Below are 22,218 nucleotides of genomic sequence, written 5' to 3' on the forward strand. Positions count from 1 at the left end.
GGAACAGAGCCTCTGCAGAGAGGCTTCCTGCTTTGGCAACTCATAGTGAGACCCCTGCTCCAAATAAGAGCCTATCTCACATGATGTGTCAATCGATACGCGTCCCGTCTGCACTACTCCTAACTGGCTGATCACCTCGGGCAAGTTATTTTAACATCTCTTCCTTGGTTTTCTCACAGGTAAAATGGGGGTAATTAATAGGACCTGCCTCCTAGGTTGTGCTGATGAGTAAATGGGCTAAAACGCGCATACATCCTGGGGCGCATGTTACAAGCCCACACATGGAGTACCTGTTGTTTACGTGGCTGCCTCACAGGTAGGGAAATGAGTAGGTGGGGGGAGAGGAGAAGCAAAGGCCTCAGCCTTGGTGGTTTCAGAGCCAGGCCCTGGGCACTCTCAAGTCAGCCCCGTGGCTCCCGACACCCCTGCTCCCCCCAAGAGGCCCATGAGCAAACTGGGGGTCTCAGCAAATGCACCTGCTGTGTTTTGGGGGACTTGTCACTGGGCCACCTGCGGGTACCTCAGTGGCTCCACCTCACAGGTCCTGTTGTGTCGTGGGGAGCGTTTTCCCCACGCTGACGGCCAAGACAGAACCTGCACCAGCTAAGCCTGCAGGGCACCAAACAACTGGACCAGGTGGCCCTGTCCCCGCCCGTCCCCACCCTTACCTGCCTCCACCCAGGGGCCACTTATCCGTGGGGCAAAGTGCAGGGTGTTGTCCAGGTGCCCTGCTCTCGGGCAAGTTCAGGGGCCAGGGCCTCACTCCACATGTCCATGGGTCCCCCACAGCCCTGGGTCCCTACATCCTGGCAAATCCCAGTTCCCAGGGGCATCTGGCAAGCAAGAGGTGAGGGTGAGGGATAGGGGAGGGGGCAGATTGCTTTCCTCAGGGAGACAGGTGAGGCATCAGAGAACTCAAAGAGACAGGCTTAAGACCCATTGCCCTGTTCTCTTGCGCCAAGCCAGAGCTGGCTGCCCTGGTCAGCGTGGGAGGGACAGAGGAGAGGAGGAGGATGCAGCTGGGGCCACGGGCAAGCTCATGGCCAGGTTCAGCTTCCCCCACCTCCTTGCCCTGTGGACTAGCAAACTACTTTGCCTTCCATTTCTCTCTCTCCCTCCCTCCCTCCATCCCTCCCTTCCCCCCTTTTTCCTTTCTTTCTTTCTTTCTGACTTTAAAATATTTTAAAAATTGCTTTGGACATTTACAATATTTATCTGTCTTCTTTTTTTTTTTTTTTTGCGGTACGCGGGCCTCTCCCTGCTGTGGCCTCTCCTGTTGCGGAGCACAGGCTCCGGACATGCAGGCTCAGCGGCCATGGCTCACGGGCCTAGCCTCTCCGCGGCATGTGACATCTTCCCGGACTGGGGCACGAACCCATGTCCCCTGCATCGGCAGGCGGACTCTCAACCACTACGCCACCAGGGAAGCCCTGACCTCTTTTATGTGTTTTGTGGGGAGGCAAAATGTAAACCGTGAATTTAAAAGAAAAAGTTTCAGACAAGTAGTTTACTTAGTTTCCTGATCTGTAAAATGGGGACAGCAACGCCTGTCCTTCATACCCTACAGTGGTTGGGGAAACGGTACAAATGAACTTGGAGATGGAGTTATAAGCACTGTATACAAATTTTCCAACTGTCACAACCGCTGTGTCTCTGGTTGACTCAAACCTCTGGGTCCCTGACTCTCTCCAGCAAATATGTGTGGGGCAGGCTTTGGCCAGAACGTCCTAAGGAGGTGGTGAGGAGGGCTGACCCGCTGAGCGGGTGCCTGGCTGGTGACTGGACGGGTCAGGCTTACTGCGCCAGCCTCATAGCAAAGCGGTGTGAAACTAGGATGACGCTGGCTAATCCCCCCAAGCTCAGAAATCACACTGCTGCATTTGGGGAGATCAGATAGGGCCAAGGAGATTCCTGGGCTCTGGGGTCCTCTGCTAATACCCCCGATGTAAAAGAAGCTAATGGCACCTTCAGAAGTTGCCAAAAAAAAAAAAAAAGATGAATAAAGGGCTGGGGGAAGGGGCTTCTGGCAGTGTCCCAAGCTCCTGAGGACAGAACAGCCGAACAGAAAGTCCTCGTGGTGGGGCCCTACGGAGCAGTCTCATTCTCCTCCCACCCACCACTGAGACAGGGAAGGGACACAAATGCCCCTCCCGCCTGGAGAGACAGACTGGAAAGCACTCAGGAACCCCCAGGGAATACATCCACGGGCCTAGCACTCACCAGGAACCGGTGGTCTGTCTGTCAACCCTGTCATTCCTGCCTTCAGGCCTTAGAAGAAGAGGGATCATTATAAGAGGAAAGGGGACCCCTGGCGGAGGGAAGGTCCTTCCCTTTCTTGCACTTGTGCAGGGGGCCAGGGGCTGAGGTCCTACACTGGGTGTAGTGTGCGCTCACGCCACCAGGGGGAGCTTTGAGCCTACTCAGAGCTGAGCGCGGGGCGGGGTGGGAGGCTGGCTTTGGCAGCGGCCACACACCACACACCAGGACACCAGGGCCCTACTGCCTCCAGCTCACACAGTCAGCAGTGATATATTTGCCCACTGGCATTTCCGGGGTGGTCCATTATTCTGTAGAGGCACCAACCAGCCTGGTTAAAATGCTTTGCTCTCTTCAAAAGGCACAATTGCTCCCAGTTGATCACACTTTTCATTGTAAAACAAGCAAAACGATCCCAAAGGCTAGGTTTACAATGAAGGAAGCTACTGCTCCGGCCTCCTGAGCGGGAATCCTTTGCTCCTAGTTCTGTAGAAGCTGCGGGAAAGTTCACAGGGAAATGCCTGCCCCAGGGTGTGCCCCTGCCAGTGACACATTTCACCTCTCTGAGTTCCGTGGGCCCCAGATGAGACAGTGGACAAGAAAGTGCCCCCAACTGTAGCAGCCAGGCTGAGGCTGCTCCGGGGCAGGCCCAGAGACAACAAGTTGGGTGGGAGGGTCTCTTGCAGAGCCCCTTGCGGCGCTGGGAGGGCATACCCGAGGCTGAGCTCACCACGCTTAGCTTGGGGATCGAGCTTGGGGGGCAGGGGTGAGAAACCGCTTTCCGAGTCCCTGAGTCCTGGTGAGTCCTACTCAGTCAAGACCTCCACAGACCTCCAGAGCTTAACGCTGGCGATGGTATCGCTGTATTATACACGTCTCTGTTCAGGCCTCGGAGCCACGCCAGAGCCTCTGACTTCCTTCAGGGTCATCTTGGGCCAGAGACTCTAAGAGTCTCAGTTTCTTTGTTTGGAAAATGGTCACTCCTCCCTCACAATGCCCTTGTACTACAATAAATACAACAGAGGCAAAGCTCCTCTTGTCTGCCCTGCCCTCAGCGTCTGCAGTGCCGGGAGAGCCCAGTCTCGGGTGGCCCGGCAGCAAGTTCTAGGAACTATGAGTCTCTGAGGCCCAGAAGGTCCCAGGTCAGCAACCTGAGGAACTGCAGAGCCCCGGACGCTGGGTGGTGGGTGAGTCACCCAGAGATGTCGTGCCCCAGGACCCAGTCACGCATTTCAGCATTAGAACTCCCGACTCGCAAGCCGGTAGCCTGTCTCTATGGTGGAGGTCACCTCCCAAAGACACACGCTCCCTCAGGCAGGCACACCTTGGCTGTTAAAGCTGCAGAAGGTTCCTGAAAGGTACTTTCCGGCTCCAGTGAGATCAGGTCAGACCCTCACACCTTCTTTAGGGTTAGGAATATGAAAATCCCTGCCTGTGGGATGTTAAGTTCCTGCCTTTGGGGCCAGCAGGAGCGCCTCTTCCCCACTGCAGGGTCCTACACTCCTCCATGTGGACTGTCCCATCACACAAACAGGTCTGGGGCTTCCCTGTCCCTCTCCCCACTCAGCTGTTCCAACAGAGGGGATTGTTTTGGGGAATCCCAAGTGCCAAGATCAAGCTCTTAGACTGGCTGTTCTCAGACTTGGCCTTCATCAGAATCCCCTGGAGGACTTGTCAAAACACAGCTGGGAGGGTGAAGAGTTTCTGATTCAGCAGGCCTGCAGGAAGGAGGGTGATAAGAATTTGCAGTTCTAACCAGTTCCCCGGTGATGCGGAAGCTGCTGGTGTGGGGACCACATGTTGAGAACCATCATGATCTTAGAGCAATCCCTGGATGGCCCAGAGCTGAGGAACAGGGTCCAGTCAGAAGACCCCACCCCATGCCTTCAGCACAAGAACTGAAGTGGGCCCAACTCCTCACTTAGCAGCACAGATCAAAACTGCCCAGCACGCTGGGGCTCAGGACTCATCCCAACTTGCTCCAGGCCTGCATCTGCTCGTTAGTTATCTAATACCTATGCACAGGTACCGCCCCATGCCTAGCGGAGGGGATGCAGGACTAGTAGGGCACTTGGCCCAGGTCTAGGGGCTTATCACTCAAGTAAGAAAAGAGACAGCGAAAGCAGAGATAGCAGGATGCTAGGATCAGAGCCCTGCGGGCAGCAGTAAGGAGCTGGGCCAGGGCGGGCTGCTGAGACAGGCGTCAGAGGCTGCTCTGCAGAGGAGTGCGAACACAGAAGCATGCAGAAATTCTGAGGGGTGGGGAACAAGTTGTCAGGGCTGGTCCCAAGGCCCCACGCAGGGTGGGTGGGTCAAGGGGAGGCAGAGTGTGAGGTCTGCGTCATTCCAGGTTGTCACAAGCAGCCTAGCACTGCCTGAGCCAGGAGCTAGCAGCCTCCCTCCCGTCCAGGCTCCTGAACTGTGTGACACTGGCCTGGCCTGGCTGATGGAGGTCACCTCCCTGACACTGACTGGCGATCCCCCTGCTGCCCAGAGCTGCCTGCACCTCGGGGCTCACCCTCTGTTCTAGTAATTACAGAAGGGGATGTGTGGTTGTTTGAAGAACTAATAGAAGCGAGATTAGTGAGCAGAGTGGCTTCCGCCTGCATGAAGTCTCTGTGGGTTGCCGGGGCTTGAACTGTCCGTTCCCATGTTCAGCAACAGAAGGGGGACTCAGAGGCCACTGGCCCTTGCCAGACACTGATGGGCTAGAGAAAATTCCAAGAGTCAACCCGATCTCAACCATGGAAACCTCCCAAAATAAAGCCTAATCATGATCACGAAAAGACACCCCATTTTGGCTTTTCAAATGCCCCAGTATCCCGACCAGGGCTCCCATGTGAAAGATTTGGAAGTTCTAGATGGTGGGTGGCAAGATCAGGCCTTCACCTGATCTGCCCGGTGAGCAGCTCCCCGAGCCTGGGCCCTGCTGGCCACTCCCTGGAGTCCAGCTGGTGCCCACGTGCTTCTATTTGGCTTGTTTTGCTTAGGCCACACAGTGCTTCGAGGTTTGGGAATTCCACATGAAATTCCAGATACCTAGCTTCCTTTGAAAAATCAGGAAGGGTCTGGGTGTACCAAGCCCACATCCCTGCACAGCTGCCCTGGGTTTGATCTGACCCGTGCTCTCCAGTGTCCTCCACTCCCCACGCCCACCCTGCCTCTCAAGTGCGGACCTTCCTGGCCCTGTAAGCATCTTCTGGGGAGCTCTCCTCTATCGCAAGGCTTTCCTGTTGGTTGACAAGCACAGAGAGGCTGCTTTCACTCCTGCATTGCCCCGTGAACTTGGGCAAGCCAGGTCCTTGTGCTGAGTTCCTCATCTATGCTGGGATGAGCAGAGGAAGCACTGGACCGTGCGGTCTCAAAGATTTCAGACTCCAATGTCCCGGCCTTCATGAAGACAAAAGTCCCAGGTGGAAGGAGAAGGCGCACAAGGGGATTTCCATCGGCTCTGCATTCTCACGGGGATGGTCCGACCCTCAGTACCCCTTGCAGGGATCTCAAAGGAGATAACCTGGTCCCCAACTCAGGGGATGGGTGACCTTACAATTTATTATCCAAACTGGACACTCAGAGTGAAGGAAATGGTCTTTAGCATTACCCTTGATTAACAGGTATAAAGCAGCACTATTTTTGGCAAGCCAGGATAAATGGTGACCCTATGAAAAAGAAGAGAAATGGGCCTTACCTCTCTGTGTCTCAGCTGAAAGCTTCTGCCCTCATGGTAGCAGTTGTAGGTCTTCAGCAGGCTTAAGAGCTCTGACCTAAAAAAGGTAAAGACACACATATGCTCTTGGAATGTGGTGGGGCCTTGGATAAGGCATCTGGCTTCGCTGGGCTCAGTTTCCTCATTTGTAAAATGGGCATAATGTACACATTTTGCCAACAACATATAATCCATTGAGAGACTAGACTTTGCCATCAGACACACACCCTTTGGTCTTCTAAGGAGTTTCGCAGATCAGCGCTCCTGGAAAGCCCGGGGTGGGGCTGCGAAGGAAGCAAAACTCACAGAGGGGTCCAGGTCAAAACTCACAGAGGGGCCCACGCTATTGTACTTCTAGGGTGTTTGCACAATTTCACTATTATAGATGAGAGTTCCTGACAATCTCCCTGTACCTTACTTCTGAGTCACCTTCTCAGAATAAGTCACTTGGGCTTGGATAATTGGCATTTTAAAGGCTTCCTTTTTCTCCCCATATTTCTTCCTACAAGGGTCTGGGGTGGCTGCTATGAAGGTACCACCAGGGTGCCTCTTCCCCATCCTGACTTCCTGGACGTGTGATCATGGGATGAAGGTGACAGCCCCTGAGACTAAGATCCTGAAGGCCCTAGGATGGCTACTCTGTCCAAATGCTGTCTCCCCAGGATAAAGGGAAAGCCACAGCTTGTGCCTTGGCCGAGGTGTGGCAGAGAGAAAACGAGGACAGCTCCCTGTACCCAAGCTGGGCTCTGCAGGGCAGTGCAGTCCAATAGACATGCAATGCAAGCCACACACATCATTTAAAATCTTCTAGTAGCTATACTACCAAGGAAAATAAAACAGGGGAAATTAGTTTTAATAACATTTTATTGAATCCAGTGTATCTAAAATACTATCATGTCAACGTGAAATCTATGTAAAAATTATTAATGAGATTCTGCTCGTTATTTTATTTTGTAAGAAATGTTCGGTAGCTGGAGCATCTTTTATATTCACTACATCTCTCCAGCCACAGGTCCCGTGCTCGGCAGCCACGTGTAGCTGGTGGCTCCCCTACTGGACAGAGATGCTCTTGAACCTCTCAGGTACTGCTGTCACCCACACTCGAGCAACCCAGGGCCTGGATGAGAAACACACGCTCTGGTGCTCTGTTGTGCAGCCCTGTGTGATGTGGGGTGATGGTAACTGACAAGGGAACCCATTTACAACTTAATGGCATTAACAATGCAGGATTCAATACTGCATGTTCACTGTGATAAGTGTGCAAACGCTGAATATTAAATTGTTAGGATACGTACATGTATAACATCTAAATCATGTACGGTTGTTATGACTTTTTTCAAAATGATATTTAATATTGTTACATTGTTCTTATTATCGGATTTAAATAAGGAAAATGATGGTGTGGGAGCACTGTCTGTTTTCTCAGGGTCTTTAGTAGGAGGACCCCAGCGGGCAGGTCCTCAGCAAAAGCTAGTCCATTTCAAGGAGGCTTGCTTTGTCTTCAGAATGGCAGATAGGAGCTACCCAAATTTAGAAAATACTTGGACTCAGGACTTGAAAAGCAAGATAAAATGAAAAAATACACTTTTCTTTAGTTCAGCAATGAACTTGGAAAAGTATCCCAAACAGTTTTTTATGAGACCAGGAGTCTCGTCATAAACAAAATAAAATAAATAAAAATAAGCTGAGAAAAATATACCTTTTTAATAAAAACTCAAAACTAGTTTTGAGGTGTTTTTTTTTCCCCTGAACTGTTTAATGCAATAAGATGTTAGTATTGCTCTAGTTTTTATATAAACTAAACGCCATCTCTGCAGGTTCACAGCAGGCACTGTCACGCTTTCCTGCTTTTGTCTGCCCAGGGAGGCGGGGGTCAGACTCATGCCTTGATCCTTGATCTCCAAAGCACTTCAAAAAGAAGTGCTCTCATCACTGTTCCTGGGGCAGGCGCATCACTGTATCTACAAAAAGTGCCCAGAATTCCTCCACCCACAGGCTGCCCATGGCAGGGGAGTGGCCACGGGGGAAAGGCAGGCATGGAGACCCCTCTTCGCTCACAATGGCTTACTTCAGAATGGACTTGCTGTCGCTGATGGGCACGTGAGAACTGGGTGGACAATCTTCCTTCATCTTCTGCTGTTGTCTGCAGACTCGGAAGTTACCTGCTGGTAGACAAAGGAGGGCCCACAGACACCTAAGCTGGGAGGAGTGATGGCCAGTGTGGCGCCGGAGCCTTGGTGCAGAGGCTGCAGCTTCTGCCTCACCTCCCACCTCCCCACCCTCTCACGTGCCCACGCCCCAACCTCTACCTCACTCCCACCCCACCCCCGCCCCCAGGTACAGGGCCAGACCTAGAGGACTTCATGGGACCCCACACCCACACGCGTCAGCCCTGGCAGGGCAAGGTCAGAACCGCCCTATCAGCCCCCTTCCCAAAACCTCTTCATGAGCCCCAGGAATCAATCAATCTCCTCAATATTTCAGATTATATGCTTTTTTTCTTGATGGACACCCTGAATGATGCTTTCTACCTTGATTGCTCCCTCAAACCTCTAAGTCACCCCTGGCCTTTCTCCTCCGTTTCCACGGAGCCTGAGGTGGTCCCCCCATCACTGCCTTTGGAGTCAACACACCTGGACCAGCTCTCCTAGTGACGGGCTAATCGGTACCACGTTCACTACATGCTGGAGACTGTTGAGCATATTCTATGAATTATCTTGTTTATTCCTTACAACACCATTATGAGGTAAGTACCATCCTATTCCCATTTCACGGATGAGAAAACAGGGACAGAAGTTAAGTACTTGGCCCAAGATTCCCAGTGAGTAAATGGCGAAGTCACCAAACACAAGCATCTAGACTCCAGATGCCGGTCTCTTAGCCCCTTCTCTATACTGAAATCGGACAGTAACTTAAACCCCCAGACCCTTCATTTTCTCATCTGTACGATGGAGTAACCTCTATCCTATAGGATTGTTCGTGGACTCACCCATGAAACTGTCTCTATCTCTTCTCATTCACAACCTGGAAACGTTTGTGGCGCTTCCCAAGCCCTCCTGGGTTTCTTTCACAGCAGGTAAATCCACTAGAGCTTTCTCTACCCTGCTGGCATCCTCCGTATAGATTCTTCTCTCTGTCTCTGCGTTATTCTGGCTGAGCACTCTCTTATCAAGGCCCACTATGTGTCGGGCACTGAGCCCCAGCTTCACACACATGCATACTCTAACCTTGACCCTGCCTCTACCCCCCCTTCTCCCAAGTTGCAGCTAGTAATCTGAGGGGTTTAGTTACCCTGGGAGGTGGCACGGACAGGGCACACAGTGTGTCTTTCACACCGTGGAGCTTGCTTGGCTCCTTCACAAAAAACCCCCAACATCTGTTCACACAAACCTGGCTCAATCGCGTCTTCCTGACCTGTATGTGTGCCAGTGCTACTGGGGGTGGGCGGGAGGTGGTCAAGGTCAGGTCCAACTGCTGTGTTATCGGTGACCTCAGAGCAGAGCCCGTCGCGGCGGAGGGGCGCTGACTCTGACTAGCCCAGCACACTCCTGCCTGCTGGCTTGATCCACCCACAAACCAGACGTACCAGCCTTCTTGTGGCCACATCAGCCCTGAATGAGCATCTGACTCTGGAGGCAGCGGACACACGGCTGGCGTAGAGAAGGGGAATGGTTTGAGAGAGGTGGGCTTCCCAGTGACATCAGAATCATCCCCTAAATTCCTCCCCTCTGCCTGAGTCTACAGGGAGGCAAACTGTGGCCTGCAGAGAGGGCAGGCCCCCGGCTGTGGCCAGCAGCCAACCCTACCTCTGTAGGGCACAGGGCATTGGCACCATGGGGGCCTGGAGCTGGGGACTCCCAGCTGCCTTCTTCTTGGCCTATTTCAAAATAGGGTTTCGGTTCCTCAGCACCTCAGATACCCTGTGGAAAAAGTGACCTGCCAGGCTCCCTCTCTGGGTCCTTCCTCAAATGCTTCCAATGCAGAAGCTGGCTTCAGCCCAGGGCAAGGCTGGGTTTCTCCGTCAACACCGTTTCTGTGGGTCCATGACACAACTGTCTTGCTTTAAGCCAGCTCATAATGGGAAGGGCTGGATTTACCCAGAAATAACAAGAGATGCTTTTTTCTCTTGCCTTCCTCTGTAGCCAGCTTCTCTTCCACTCCCCCCACTTCCTGCTCTGAGCTCCACCGTTCCCCTAATGGGTTCTACGCTTTTTCTCCCCTTTGGGCTTTTACAGCCATTCTCTGCTCAGAACCCAGCGTCGTCCTCATCCTATACCCTAAACCGTTGCTTGCCAGGCAGCCCGTGCCGGAGCAGACCCCTTCTGCAGCAGTAGCAGCAACAGCTCCTCTCTGGCCCAGTTCCTGCTCTCGGCTCTCCCCTGCAGGGCCGGCCTCTTGTTTGGACTCTCCCAGGAGAGGAGGAGGGTGGTGTGGCTGGGATGTTGCTTTTCTGCCTCACCACTTGTTTCCAGCACGGAGTGCAAGCCTGGGACGCTGCAGGAGGTCCACAAATGGCTGTTAAATCATTGGACGAATACAGAAAGCCTCATGGGGTCCCCCAAAGTCAACTTTCGAGAGTTGTGCATACACAGCTGGAATAAATCATGCAAAAGTCTCCAGGGGCCGGGGGAGTGACTCAGCTGAGGGACACTGGTCAGGGCACTTGGGGACACATTCCTCTTCCAGAGGGGCAGATCTTCTGGTGTTTCACGAGAAGCCAGACATCTGGATTTTTATGGGCTACATTTTACTGTTTAAAGTTGGGTGACTGTGGTAGAGACAATTACTGCCCCTGGAATGATCACATGATAGCTCCCGTTCCCCAGCCCCCTGCAGCTATGGGGCCATGTGACTAGCTCTGCAAACAGAAGTGTTGTTGTCACTCCCAGGCCAGTGCATCTGAGCCAATGCATGACCCTGCGGCTCTCCTGTTCCCTGTTGTGGTGACCCAGAAAGCCACATGTCCCAGTAAGTACAGCTTCCTGATGGTCAGCCTGGGTCCCAGAGTGCTTCTGTGGTTGCCTCTGCCAGTCCACAACGAATATGGACTGGGAAAGAGAAATAAGCCTCTGCTGTGTTTCAGGGATTTGTTACTGCAGCATAACCTAGGCTATCCTGACTGATTCGGTAGATAATAAAGTTAAAATGAATATATACATGTATGTATATGTGTGTGTGTGTGTGTGTCTGTGTGTGTGTGTGTGTGTGTGTGTATGTGTGTGTATAACTGCTGACGCATGACATGACTCCACTTATGAACACTGTATTTCTCCCAAAGCATGTGGGGAATATGCCCATTTTGCTCTATTTAGTAGGGACACTTACAAGGGGAAATCTCTATATCAAGCAGCGATTAGTTATTAATAGAAGATGCTTCTTAAAGTGCTTTGGGCTGGGAGCTGCTAAAGACCCGTGTAGCTTCAGTTGCATGCTTTTTCCTCTCTGGGCCTTGATTTTCCCATCTGTACAATGAGTTAGAAATTTTCTCAACTGTAGAACTCTTTGTTCAAATGTAACAGTTATGCAAATCAGATTAAAGGGGCTGCTCTGGTTGAAGGTGAGGTGCGTGGCGGGGAGCCCCATCCGCGGCTTTGCCTAGGGCTTTTGATAATACTGTGCTGAGTAACACAGGAGAGGCTCCCTGCAACGGCCTTCTGGAAGGCTTTGCCCTCAAGAGCCTGCTTATTTAAAGGACACAACCAACGAGCCGAGTGTCTCCAGCTGGAGTTGGGTGACATCAGCTGGGGGAGATAGCTCAGAGGGAATCAGGAGGAAAGTGCAGAAGCGTCCTGGATTGCAGAGAGCAAAGTGAAAGGAGAAGGTGGCTCGTAGGGTAAACAGCTTATGTGGCAGGGACAGAGAATGGGGTATACCATCCCAGGTGAGGGAAGGAGATAAGTGAACAAGGCTGGGGGGGAGGCAACGAACTGAGGGTTCTTTCAAATTGCCGGGCGGGGTCTGAGCCTTATGGGGGGGGGAGAACTTTGCTCTATAGAAAAACAATCTCTTATTTGAGAGAACCACATACTGCTGTGTCCTCTGACATCCATCATGTGCGTGGCCCGAAGCCAGTCTCATGGTCTCTGGTTCTCACATGTCCCAATCCCCCACCCCAACTCGGCAACACCTCCATCTCCTTGTGTTCCAGACCTGAGCTCTGGGGCCACTCTCAGAATTCCTCTCCCAATGCCAGCACTGCATTTGCGCCTCCTTTACCCGACTGGAGGTAGAGGAGGTTTTCATTGATTTTGATACTCCCAGTATCTTGTCCGGTTCTCAAGTGAGCTGCATGTGTACCTGAGAGGCATCCTGGGGGTAACCTGAATGAGAGAGCTTTGAGGGACAGCGGGCACACAGACCCCGGGAAGAAAGGCAGCTGAGATTTCTCTCCATTTGGAGCGTGTTCCTGAAACCGCCTGTTAAACACTCACCGTCCTCATGCGTTGGGCAGGACTTAAATGAATCTCCAGTGGAGCATTTTTCTACCTTTTAAAAAAGGACAATCTTATCTTTAAATAAAGCCCTAGGAGAAGCTTCACACACAAACGGATTAAAGCGGGGCTGCTTTGGTTGAAGCAGGAGTCGGGAAGAGGATGGGCTGGCCCACCACCCAGGCGCAGGCTGCAAAGCACAGAGTGACAGGTGCAGCTGCGCAGGCCAAGCCCTGTGGCTCTCGGGAGTCCAGCCTTCCTTGTCCCAGCCTGCTCCCCTCCCCCAGGCCCCAGCGCACAGAGCTCAGGCCTCCACACTTGCTTCCCTGGCTGGAGGAGGCTCTGTCCCCAACCCGAGGACTCAGGCTGCGCCAGGGCTCCCTGTCCCCCGGAGGAGGGGCCCCAGGGCAGCAAGCCAGCCCTGGTTACCTGTCCCAGTGAACAGGCAGTGGATTGTTTTCGCTTTCCACTTCAGCAGCTGCTCTGCCAGCCGTGAGGAGGGGCTGCTGAGGACAGCGGGCCCGCTGCCTGCCCTCGCTTTGTCCCTGGCCTTTGGTCTGGGACAAAGGACAATGAAGCCTTTAAAGCTGCGGCCCATCTTTCCTCTTCTGGGGTCACGGAGCTGCTTATTATGGGAGAAGGCAGCTCTGCGGCTCCTCAGGCCATCACTACAGCCCACTTCCTACCGGCGAACGGCAGAAGGAGAAAAAGAAAGCTAACGCAGTGGTGTTTTCATGAAGCTGCATCCACTGCGTTCAAAAGCCTTTTATTTCAAGACGACGTGCTGCCTACTTATTAGTCCTACGATGCCCTCTCTTTCATAAGCGTGGCAATGATAGATGGTTGTTGTTCTAACTCGGCAAAGTGGAAAATGTATCGGCATCCAAATTAAAACGTTCTGAGGATGTCTGTGAAATCTGAGTGCTTGGTAACCTCTGTGCTAACATCTTATAAAATTATGACTCTGAAGTTCTTCTTTAGGCAGGATTAAAATCAAATATGTAAAGACCGTGACATGGCGAGTCCAAGAAAGAGGATGGAGCACGTGGGGGCACAGCTGGGAGCCTCTCAGCCCAGGCTGCTCAGACCAGAAGGAGGTAGGAGGTTCCTAGGGAAAGGGCAGTTGCTGGTGACACTGCCATGCATTCCTGTGAAGGCTGGGTCTCCTGCTCTGCAGTCCGTGGCTGCAACTTTCAAATGCCAGCCAGGGCCAGCAGGAAGGTGGCGCAGAAAACAATGAACCTTTAAATGGGCCCTCCCTAGCTAGCACCTGTTAACCGGCAAATGGCAGGAGGTTGGCCAGGGAAGAAGCTGTAGTGCCTGCTGGTACCAGCTGCCTCTGAGAGGGGGTCTGGCCAGACACAGGCCACCCCTTGGCAATGTATTTTTGCCGAGAAAGCCAGCTGTTGGGATGCGGATGGCGGGCAGGGACACAGCAGCTGCAGCTTCCATTCCCTTCCACAGTGCTGTCCTTGCCCTTCCTCGCTCCTCTACCTTCACTCCCTGGGCTTGGCCACACCCTCCCTGCCCCAGCCCTGGTGGCTGGAAGCCCAGGGGGACGTTGTGCACAGTCCAGCTGGAGTCGAGGGAGAGCAGGAACGGCAGCTGCAGAGCCACCCGTTACCTCCACTCGCCGCCTTCCCCTTGGTCTACCCCCTGACCCCAGCTCACCTTTACTGTATCGTCCCCACCCTCGAGGTCCTGGGCTTCCACCAACACTCTCCCTGAGGCTATCCCAGCACCAGGCACCCTGACACCATTGCTCTTCCTCTGAAGGGCCCAGGCCTCTGCATCCAGGCAGGTTGGCCCTCCTCACAGCTTTCTGACAGTCGCCACCTAGAGGCGGTGCTGCAACCAGACCCCTGCAGCCAGGTCTCTGGCTTCTGCCCTCGTTTTCAAGGCCTGGCACCCTGGGGCAAGAAAGCATTTCCCATCCTACTGCTTCCCCTTACATACATATTCCCTGGCCCCGCGGGATTATCCCTCCCCAGACTGAGCTTAGCTCTTGCCTATGGAAGAAGAGATCTAGGAAAAAAGGAATCCTCTCAGCTATGCTTTTTGGGCCAAACAGGTACTCAGAATGACCACTGGTTAATATCCCAATGGCCCGGAGCCAGAGGTGCCGGCCCTCCGAGTGCCCAGTGCCAGCTGCTGCAGGGCTGCACTGGGTGCACAAAATCGCTGCCCCTCCTCGTCCCCCACATCCTCTCATCCCCCCAGCCAGCGCTACCCACTGCACCAGACCTGTGTGCTGCATGCAGCTGCTGGAGGTGGTTTCCTGTGAGACACGGTTCGGCTCAGAATATTCTGGGTCATGGAGCCCTCTGGAGTTTCCTGAAAGCTTAACACACTGTCTCCAGAAACATGCCCGTGTGTGCACACACACACACACTGAATTTGCACACCATTGCAGAAGGATCAGTAAGCCCCTGCTCATGTGCTCCTGGACCTGCAGGTCCCAGGTTAAGAACTTCTATTGAAATGTGCCACAGCAAGGGAGAGGAGGCAAAGGGGCATACTAGAGAGAAGTCTGGGTATGAGCTTCGCTGGGGTATCAGCTTGGCACATGACTTCAATGTGTTGTGACATCTCTCGGGCCTCAGTTTAGCCAGGATTGCACTGGCAGCTGGACCAGAGTGTCTTTAGGTCTCTTCCTAGCTCTTTGGCTATGGGGCTGTATGACACCCTCGACTCCACCCCCCAAGGTCAGGCAAGGCAAGGGAAGGGGGTTCCAAATCTCTCTAAGCAGTGCATCCTGGGGAAGGAGGTCAGACAGCCAGAAAAGGAGACTGAGCAAACCGCAAGTTCCCCTTTAACAAGAGTGACAAAACTGCAGAAGCTTCGGGAAGTACAGCCACTTCCTAGTTGATTTTGATTTACTTTAAAACAACTTGAAAATATTTTCTTCAGTGCACTCTGTGAGAGAATAACCACCAGCCTTTGCAAGGATCTGGGTTTAAAGCTCTGCTCTGGGATTCTTTAGCTGTGTGACCTTAGGCAAGTCCCTTTTCCCCCTCTGAACCTCAGGTTCCTCATGAGCTGAATCACTAACTGCTGTGAAGGTGAGTGAGGAAACAGGTGAGATGGGCCTCATATGGGGTTCACCCATGATAAACAGAAGTTCCCAGTAGAGGTCATAGTGGGAGTCAGGGTCTCCAGAGAGACAGTGAGGCTCTGGAGATGGGAACCTGGGACTCAGATCTCAGCAGGAGCATCTGTGAGCCACAACATCTGGCTGAGTTCACTCTCAAAACCAAGATCAAGTCCAGAGTGCTTTCTGGTAATCAGAGTCTCCCCTTTGAGCCTTTGCATTTACAGGACCTGAGCTATAACACACGCCTGAGTTCTGTTCATGTTCTGTTGTCATGGGTCATTGTCCAGCTGACCCTCACCCGGGGGGACCCTGCACTTCACTCTATTCTCAACCTCCAGGCCACTTGCTGGAGTCTCATGGTGGAAATATGGTCCCACCTCCCGGCTTTCACACTGACACTTTAATCTGTGGCCTCAATCTCACCTTCCCTGTAAAGTCTCAAACCACAGGCACTACACACAGAGGGAATAATGACAAAAACTAATGAAAACGTACCGACAGTGTTGAAACACACCCCATTACAACTTCTTAGCCAGCAATTTTGTGACCTAGGTTTAAGGAATTCATCTTCTCTTCTCTCCCTTCCCCTTCCACCCCCTGCCCCCCACCCAGCACCTCCCACCCTGCTGCCAGCAGCTCAGGAATTACTCAGGGGAGCGGGGGTGGGGGGGCAGGCAGATTGGCATTTTAGCTGTAGTTAATATTTACTCATGGCTTCTGGCAACAAATCTTGATTGTGCCGTGAGCAGTTAAACTAGATAGAAGCCAGTGAGGATCCTTCCTGCAAGTGCAAGTACATGGCTTTGGAGTCCAACCTGCTTGGGCTAAAATTCCAGAATCCCAGCCCTCACCTGTTGTGACCCTATTTAATTCCTCTGTGAAGTGGGATTACTCACAGCTCTCTTTTCAGTGTTTCAAGAAAACACTGGCACTGGCCTGGCACTGATCCTGGTGTGAGAGAAGGCCCTCACTCCCCCAGGCCAGATGAATAAAAACAAAGGCATCTGTCTGGAGTGGGAAGTGCAGGACACAGTCAGGAGCACGGGGGTGAGCAGAGTGGCTGGCAGGGTGAGCTCTGAAGTCAGTGGGTGAAATGAATGAGACCTGGCATAACAAGCCCTGGGTTAAAATGCTGACTCCACCACTGACTCATCTGGGTAAAACTGGACAATTCCATAACTCTTAAAGCCTCAGTTTTCTCATCTGAAAATGGGGATAATGAAAGTATCAAGGCTGTGAGAAGTAGGCATACTGTGCTAAAGCTCTTAGCACAGGTCTGGGAACAAGGCAAATCCTCTATAAATAGCAATTGTGAGGCCCTGCTTCTGCTATTATCTTGGTGCTCATGGTCTTCCATCCATGAAATCTGAGAACTGTGCCAGAGGCACTTCGAGCCTCTCCCCCCAATTCTAAGATCAATGCTTCTAGGATATTGGCCAAGATGAGAGACAAGGTGGGCAAAGATGTAGCCTGCTGCCGCGCACACACCTGCTGTGCTCAGGTTTTAGCCTCTAAAGTGCCCTCTCCTTGGAGGAGGTGCCTGGCGCAGTGCTCACTCTCAGCCTTGGGCCCGAGGCCCGCAATACGCCAGGCTGGCAGAGGGAGGGGACTTTGCACGCGGCAGCCAAGGGCACCAGTGCCCAGACTCCGGAGCCCCTGTTTGGGAAGGTCCTGGGCTCGGGCGGTGGGCGGAGGTCGGACGCGGACCGACCGAACTCTCTCGCCCGTGCATCACTCACCGTCCACTCATCGCGCTGTCCAGAAGCAGCTGCTGGTGCCTTGCCCTCGCAGTCACCGGAGATGCATCCGCAGCGCCTACTGCTCCGGGGCTTGGAGCGTCAGGCCCGCCCCTCCCCGCCCCTCGCCCCGCGCCGGCCAATGGCGTCACGTCACCTTGTGCGGCCAGCCCAGCCCCAGGCACCGCCGGGAAGGTCCGCTCCAGGCGGTGTCTGAGAGGCCTCGGGGAAGGTTTGGGGCGTCTGCTTTGCGGGGTGTCCCCGGACTACACAGAGGGCGCCTGGAGACTCGCGGAGGAAGCAGCCCCGACTCGGTCGGGAGGGTCCGGTATGCAAACCAAGGACAGGGAACTTGGGGGAAAGGACAACCTTGGGTTTCCAACAAAGGTCGCAGTGCGGGCCCCGCAATTACTAGTGTGCCTGTCACGAAAGAGGAGGTTATCAGTAGAACCTGAGCGATGTTAGTTTTTGCTCAAGGGCCACCTGTGTGCAGTCCGGCTGTTTGCTTGCTGTGGCCTCTCAGAGCTCCACTCCATTTAAGAAGCCAGACCCTGGACTTGCCTGATGGCGCAGTGGTTAAGAGTCTGCCTGCCAATGGGGGGGACACGGGTCCAATCCCTGGTCGGGGAAGATCCCACATGCGGCGGAGCAGCTACTGAGACCGTGTGCCACAATCCATGAACCCTAGAACCCGTGCATGGCAACAAGAGAAGCCACTGCAATGAGAAGCCCGCGCGCCACAAAGAAGAGTAGCCCCCGCTCTCCGCAACTAGATAAAGGCCCCGCACAGCAAGGAAGACCCAATGCAGTCATAAACAAACAAACGAACAAACAAATAGTAAATAAATAATAAAATAAAATCTCATTTGTAAAAAAAAAAAAGAAATCAGATCCTCTGATGATTAAGAGGAGATAAGCTTCTCTGCCGGTTACTGCCTGCTGGAGGAGGATTTGCCTGTGCAGAGGCAGAGGGGACAGAAAGGCACAGGCCTTTTGAGGAACTCAGAGCAGTTCAGTGATTCTGGGGTGTGGGGTGACAGGGAAGGGGAAGGGGCTGATGGAAACAATTGCAATTTCTGTTTTGTATCACTATCCCAGTGCTGACCTCGGGACTTCCCCTTCCCTCCCCCAACGTGAATCATTTTACTTTCGTTCAGTCTGTGGTTCCTAATCTTTTTACAGTCACATGGCCATTTTAGAATCAGATATGGACCTTTTAGAAAAAGGCAGGTGCCCACATAGGCAAAACTCAGCCTGGGATTTGAGTCTTTGAGCCCCTGGACCCCACTTGAGAGAGGCTGGGCTAATCGTTGTTGTTAGGGTTGCTGGATTGGGGGTAAAGAGATTGATCTCTACCATCTACTTCCTGCATGACCTTGCCATGTTGCAATCGCTCTGGCCTCAGTTTCCCTACCTGTAAGAATGAAGGAGCTAAAGATGACCAGGCCAGGTAGGGACCTTTCAGCTCTGCCTTGACATGAATTCGTGAAGAGTGGCCCAACCTCTGCCAGCTCAGGGCATCCCAGTGGTTGGGGACCCCCACTCCTGCATAGCCCAAAGGTCTGATCCGCAAAGCTGAGGACAAAAATTGGGTGCTTCACAAAGTTGTTTTTTTTTCTTTTAACAGTAAGTAAAATTCAACATAGCCCTCAACCTCTGAGCATTCATTCATGCCCAGTAGGATAAGTAGACATAGCACCCAGGTAGGATACAATTTCCCTGGCGCCCTCCAGCACCTGAGAGTGTGGGTGCAGCTGATGTTCTCATCAGGGCCAGGACTAGCCTGGAGTGACGATTGGCTTTGAGGAAGCAACCTGATGTGTCCTGCACGCCCACTGTGTGTCAGGCACTCCGCTAGCTGCTTTACAGCAGGGATCCCACACAATCCCCTCAACATTCCTGGGGAGCTGGGTGTTACTACCCACATTTCACATGGACCATGAGTGTCCATCGTCAAGTACCTTCAGAAGGAGAATCACCTTTTCCTTCAGTATTCAATGGAGCTGTATTTGACCCACAGCTCACTTATGGTGGGTGTTGTGTATACGGTTAGTTGCCAACCCAGTACCCATTCCCTTCTTTGGAAAAAAGAAAGAGAGAAAGAAAGGAAAGGAAAGGAAAAGAAAGGAAAGTTGATGCAGCCACTATGGAGAACAGTATGGAAGTTCCTCAAAAAACTAAAAATAGAGTTGCCACGTGATCCAGTAATTTGGAGAAAACTAGAATTCGAAAAGATACATGAATCCAATGTTCATAGCAGCACTATTTACAATAGCCAAGACATGGAAACAACCTAAATGTCCATTGACAGATGAATGGATAAAGAAGATGTGGTAAATATATACAATGGAATATTACTCAGCCATTAAAGAAGAATGAACTAATGCCATTTGTAGCTACATGGATGAACCTGGAGATTATCATACTAAGTGATGTAAGTCAGAAAGAGAAAGACAAATACCATATGATATCACTGACATGTGAAATCTAAAATATGACACAAATGAACTTATCTACGAAACAGAAACAGACTCACAGACATAGAGAACAGACTTGTGGCTACCAAGGGGAAGGGGGCATAGGGGAGGGATGGACTGGGAGTTTGGGATTAGCAGATGTAAACTATTATATATAGGATGGATAAACAACAGGGTCCTATTGTATAGCACAGGGAACTATATTCAATATCCTGTGATAAACCATAATGGAATAGAATATGAAAAAGAATATATATATATATATATATATATGTAACTGAATCACTTTGCTGTACACCAGAAACTAACACAACATTGTGAATCAACAATACTTAAAAAAGTTGAGAGGGAGACAGAGAGGGAGAGAGCAAGGGTGAGCAACTTGTTTGGAGCAGCAATGTGCCACTCCCTGGTGAAGGATCATGACAACTTGTATTTTTCATACTGTACTTACAACCCAACAGTGTATCATGAAATTAAGTTAGTAGGTGATTTGACTAGTATTTAAAAAAAATAGAAAATATCAGTGTATAGCACACATAGTAAATGTAAGTTGTGTCTTGTGAAACTTCTGTTTGCACTATGTTTCATTTATGTGTATTAGGCTGTGATATAAAATGTGTTTCTCACTGTGGGCCACAGTCAAAAGAGGTTGAAAGCTAGTGTCTAAGTCAGTCTTGACAATCTTTTTCATGGCTTTCTCAGCTTCCTTTGAAGCTATAAGTGGTCACATGACCCAATTCTGGGCCAAGAGATAGGGAAAAGTGTGCTGTGGGAGAGTGAAGACAACTTTTGCTTTCCTGATAGAAGGATCAGATAGATACCCCCTTTCCCTGCCTTTCTGTCTCAAATGTGGAAACTGTGTAATGTCTGGAGCATTGGCAGCCATTTTGAGGTTATGATAAAACATGTCCACATACTAAAGCTAGGGGAGCACAAAGATAAAAGAAGTCTGGGTCTTTTTTAACATCATGGAGTTGCTGCATAACGCCTTCACTGCCTACTCTAGACTTCCTGCCATGGAGAAAAATAAACCACTATTGGTTTAAGCCAGAGGTTGGTTAAGTCTTTTCTGTAAAGGACCAGATAGTAAATATTTTAGGCTTTGTGGGTTAAGTGCTCTGTGGGTTAACAGCTCTGCTGTTGTGGTTCGAAAGCATCCGTAGATAACAAGCAAATCAAAGGGCATGGCTGAGGTTCCAATAAAACTATTAACAAAACAGGATAGGCCACATGTGTCACATGGGCTATAGTTTGCTAACTTTCACTTTTCCTAGATGATCTTGCCCCTTTTATTGCCTCTCTGACCTCATCTCCTCCCACTTCCCCTCCCTCTCTTTGTTCTGACCACACTCGTCTTCCCACATATCAGGCCCACTCCCACCTCAGGGCCTTTGCACATGCTATTCCCCCAGCCTGGAAAGCTTTCCCCTCAAACATCTGCATGGACTCCCTCCTTCATCTCCTTCAGGTTTTACACAAATTGCTTTTCTCTGAGGTCTTCCCTGGCCCACTATCTAAAATGCCCATCCCTGGCCCATGAATACTATTTTCTGGCACACTGTGTATTTCATTTCTTTTATCATGAGCTCCTTGATGGAAGGAGATTATATCTGTTTCCTTAGATATTGACTCTGCCTGGAATGTCAAGGTGTTTAATCAACATTTGGTGTAGGACTGATTTTTTTTTTCCTTTCTGCAAGATTCAGGTGAGAAAACAGACTTGGGGAGGCTCATTACCCCATCCAAGGGGACATGGAATCTGGGTTTGCCCCCTGGTGGCCCTGGTGGTCATGTTTGTGCCACCAGAGAATGAGAGTAGAACAATATCTACCTCTATGGGAAGATCAGGCCTCAGGGAAGCTGGGGCCACAGAATTTTCTGCAAGACTACTTCCCCCAGGGCATCACCCCAATAAAGGGGGCCTTTGGGAGTCCATTAAGGGAATAGAGCATTTATCCTGTTATCTTGGGCAGTCTCATTTTTTATAGCATTCCTGCATCAGAAAGTCTTTAGAAAAGTTATTATTTTGTGAACAGTCCAGACTGACTTGTAAGGTCCATAAAAAGCCAAGTGGGGGCGCTCATGAGCCAACATTTTTAGCTAAGAAAGAGCCACAGAGAATAAACTTATGTTTGATTTGTACGTGTGGAAATGGAAAGGAGCCTGAGTCTGATCAAACACATGTGACTTCTTGCATCAGGTAAGGCTGCCCCTGGGGCAGGGTGCTCTGCTCAGCTTTCGCCTGAAGCTTCTTGGCAGTAGGGCACCGTTCCAAGAAGACTGAGCAATTGCTTTCTTCCCTCTGGTGCTTTGAGAGGCACGTCGTGAAAATGACTCGGTATAATCACATGTTGTTGAGACGCAATTTAGATTTCTCTGTGCCTTGAAGGAAAAATAGGCTTATGTATTTTAACATAAATCATATTAATAATGAAGATTATTTTCAAGGCCATTCCCTTAAAACAGTAAAGGGGAGTTTGAATTAAAATTACTGGTTAATTGCCTAAGGTCTTTT

The 22,218-nt window shown here is 51.3% G+C and overlaps 1 protein-coding gene across 4 annotated transcripts in view; it reads right to left on the reverse strand.

Moving 5' to 3' along the window:
* Positions 1-17,320, reverse strand: part of RASSF4 (Ras association domain family member 4) — a 34,089-nt gene extending 16,769 nt beyond the window's left edge. Inside the window, exons 1-3 of one of the 4 annotated variants that reach the window (XM_027111842.1) lie at positions 17,227-17,320; positions 8,031-8,124; positions 5,945-6,020 (exon numbers count right to left, since the gene is read on the reverse strand). In XM_027111842.1, the coding sequence (XP_026967643.1) occupies positions 5,945-6,020; positions 8,031-8,092 (138 nt within the window). In that variant the 5' untranslated portion in view covers positions 8,093-8,124; positions 17,227-17,320. Of the gene's footprint in view, positions 1-5,944; positions 6,021-8,030; positions 8,128-12,393; positions 12,435-17,226 lie in introns of those variants that run through there. The other 3 variants (XM_027111839.1, XM_027111840.1, XM_027111841.1) reach the window with 3 other exon arrangements.
* Positions 17,321-22,218: the final 4,898 nt, after the last annotated feature.

The sequence above is a fragment of the Aethalodelphis obliquidens genome, unplaced genomic scaffold, assembly GCF_003676395.1.
Source record: "Aethalodelphis obliquidens isolate GAN/ISIS:26980383/991018 unplaced genomic scaffold, ASM367639v1 scaffold11, whole genome shotgun sequence".
Taxonomy (NCBI): Eukaryota; Metazoa; Chordata; class Mammalia; order Artiodactyla; family Delphinidae; genus Aethalodelphis; species Aethalodelphis obliquidens.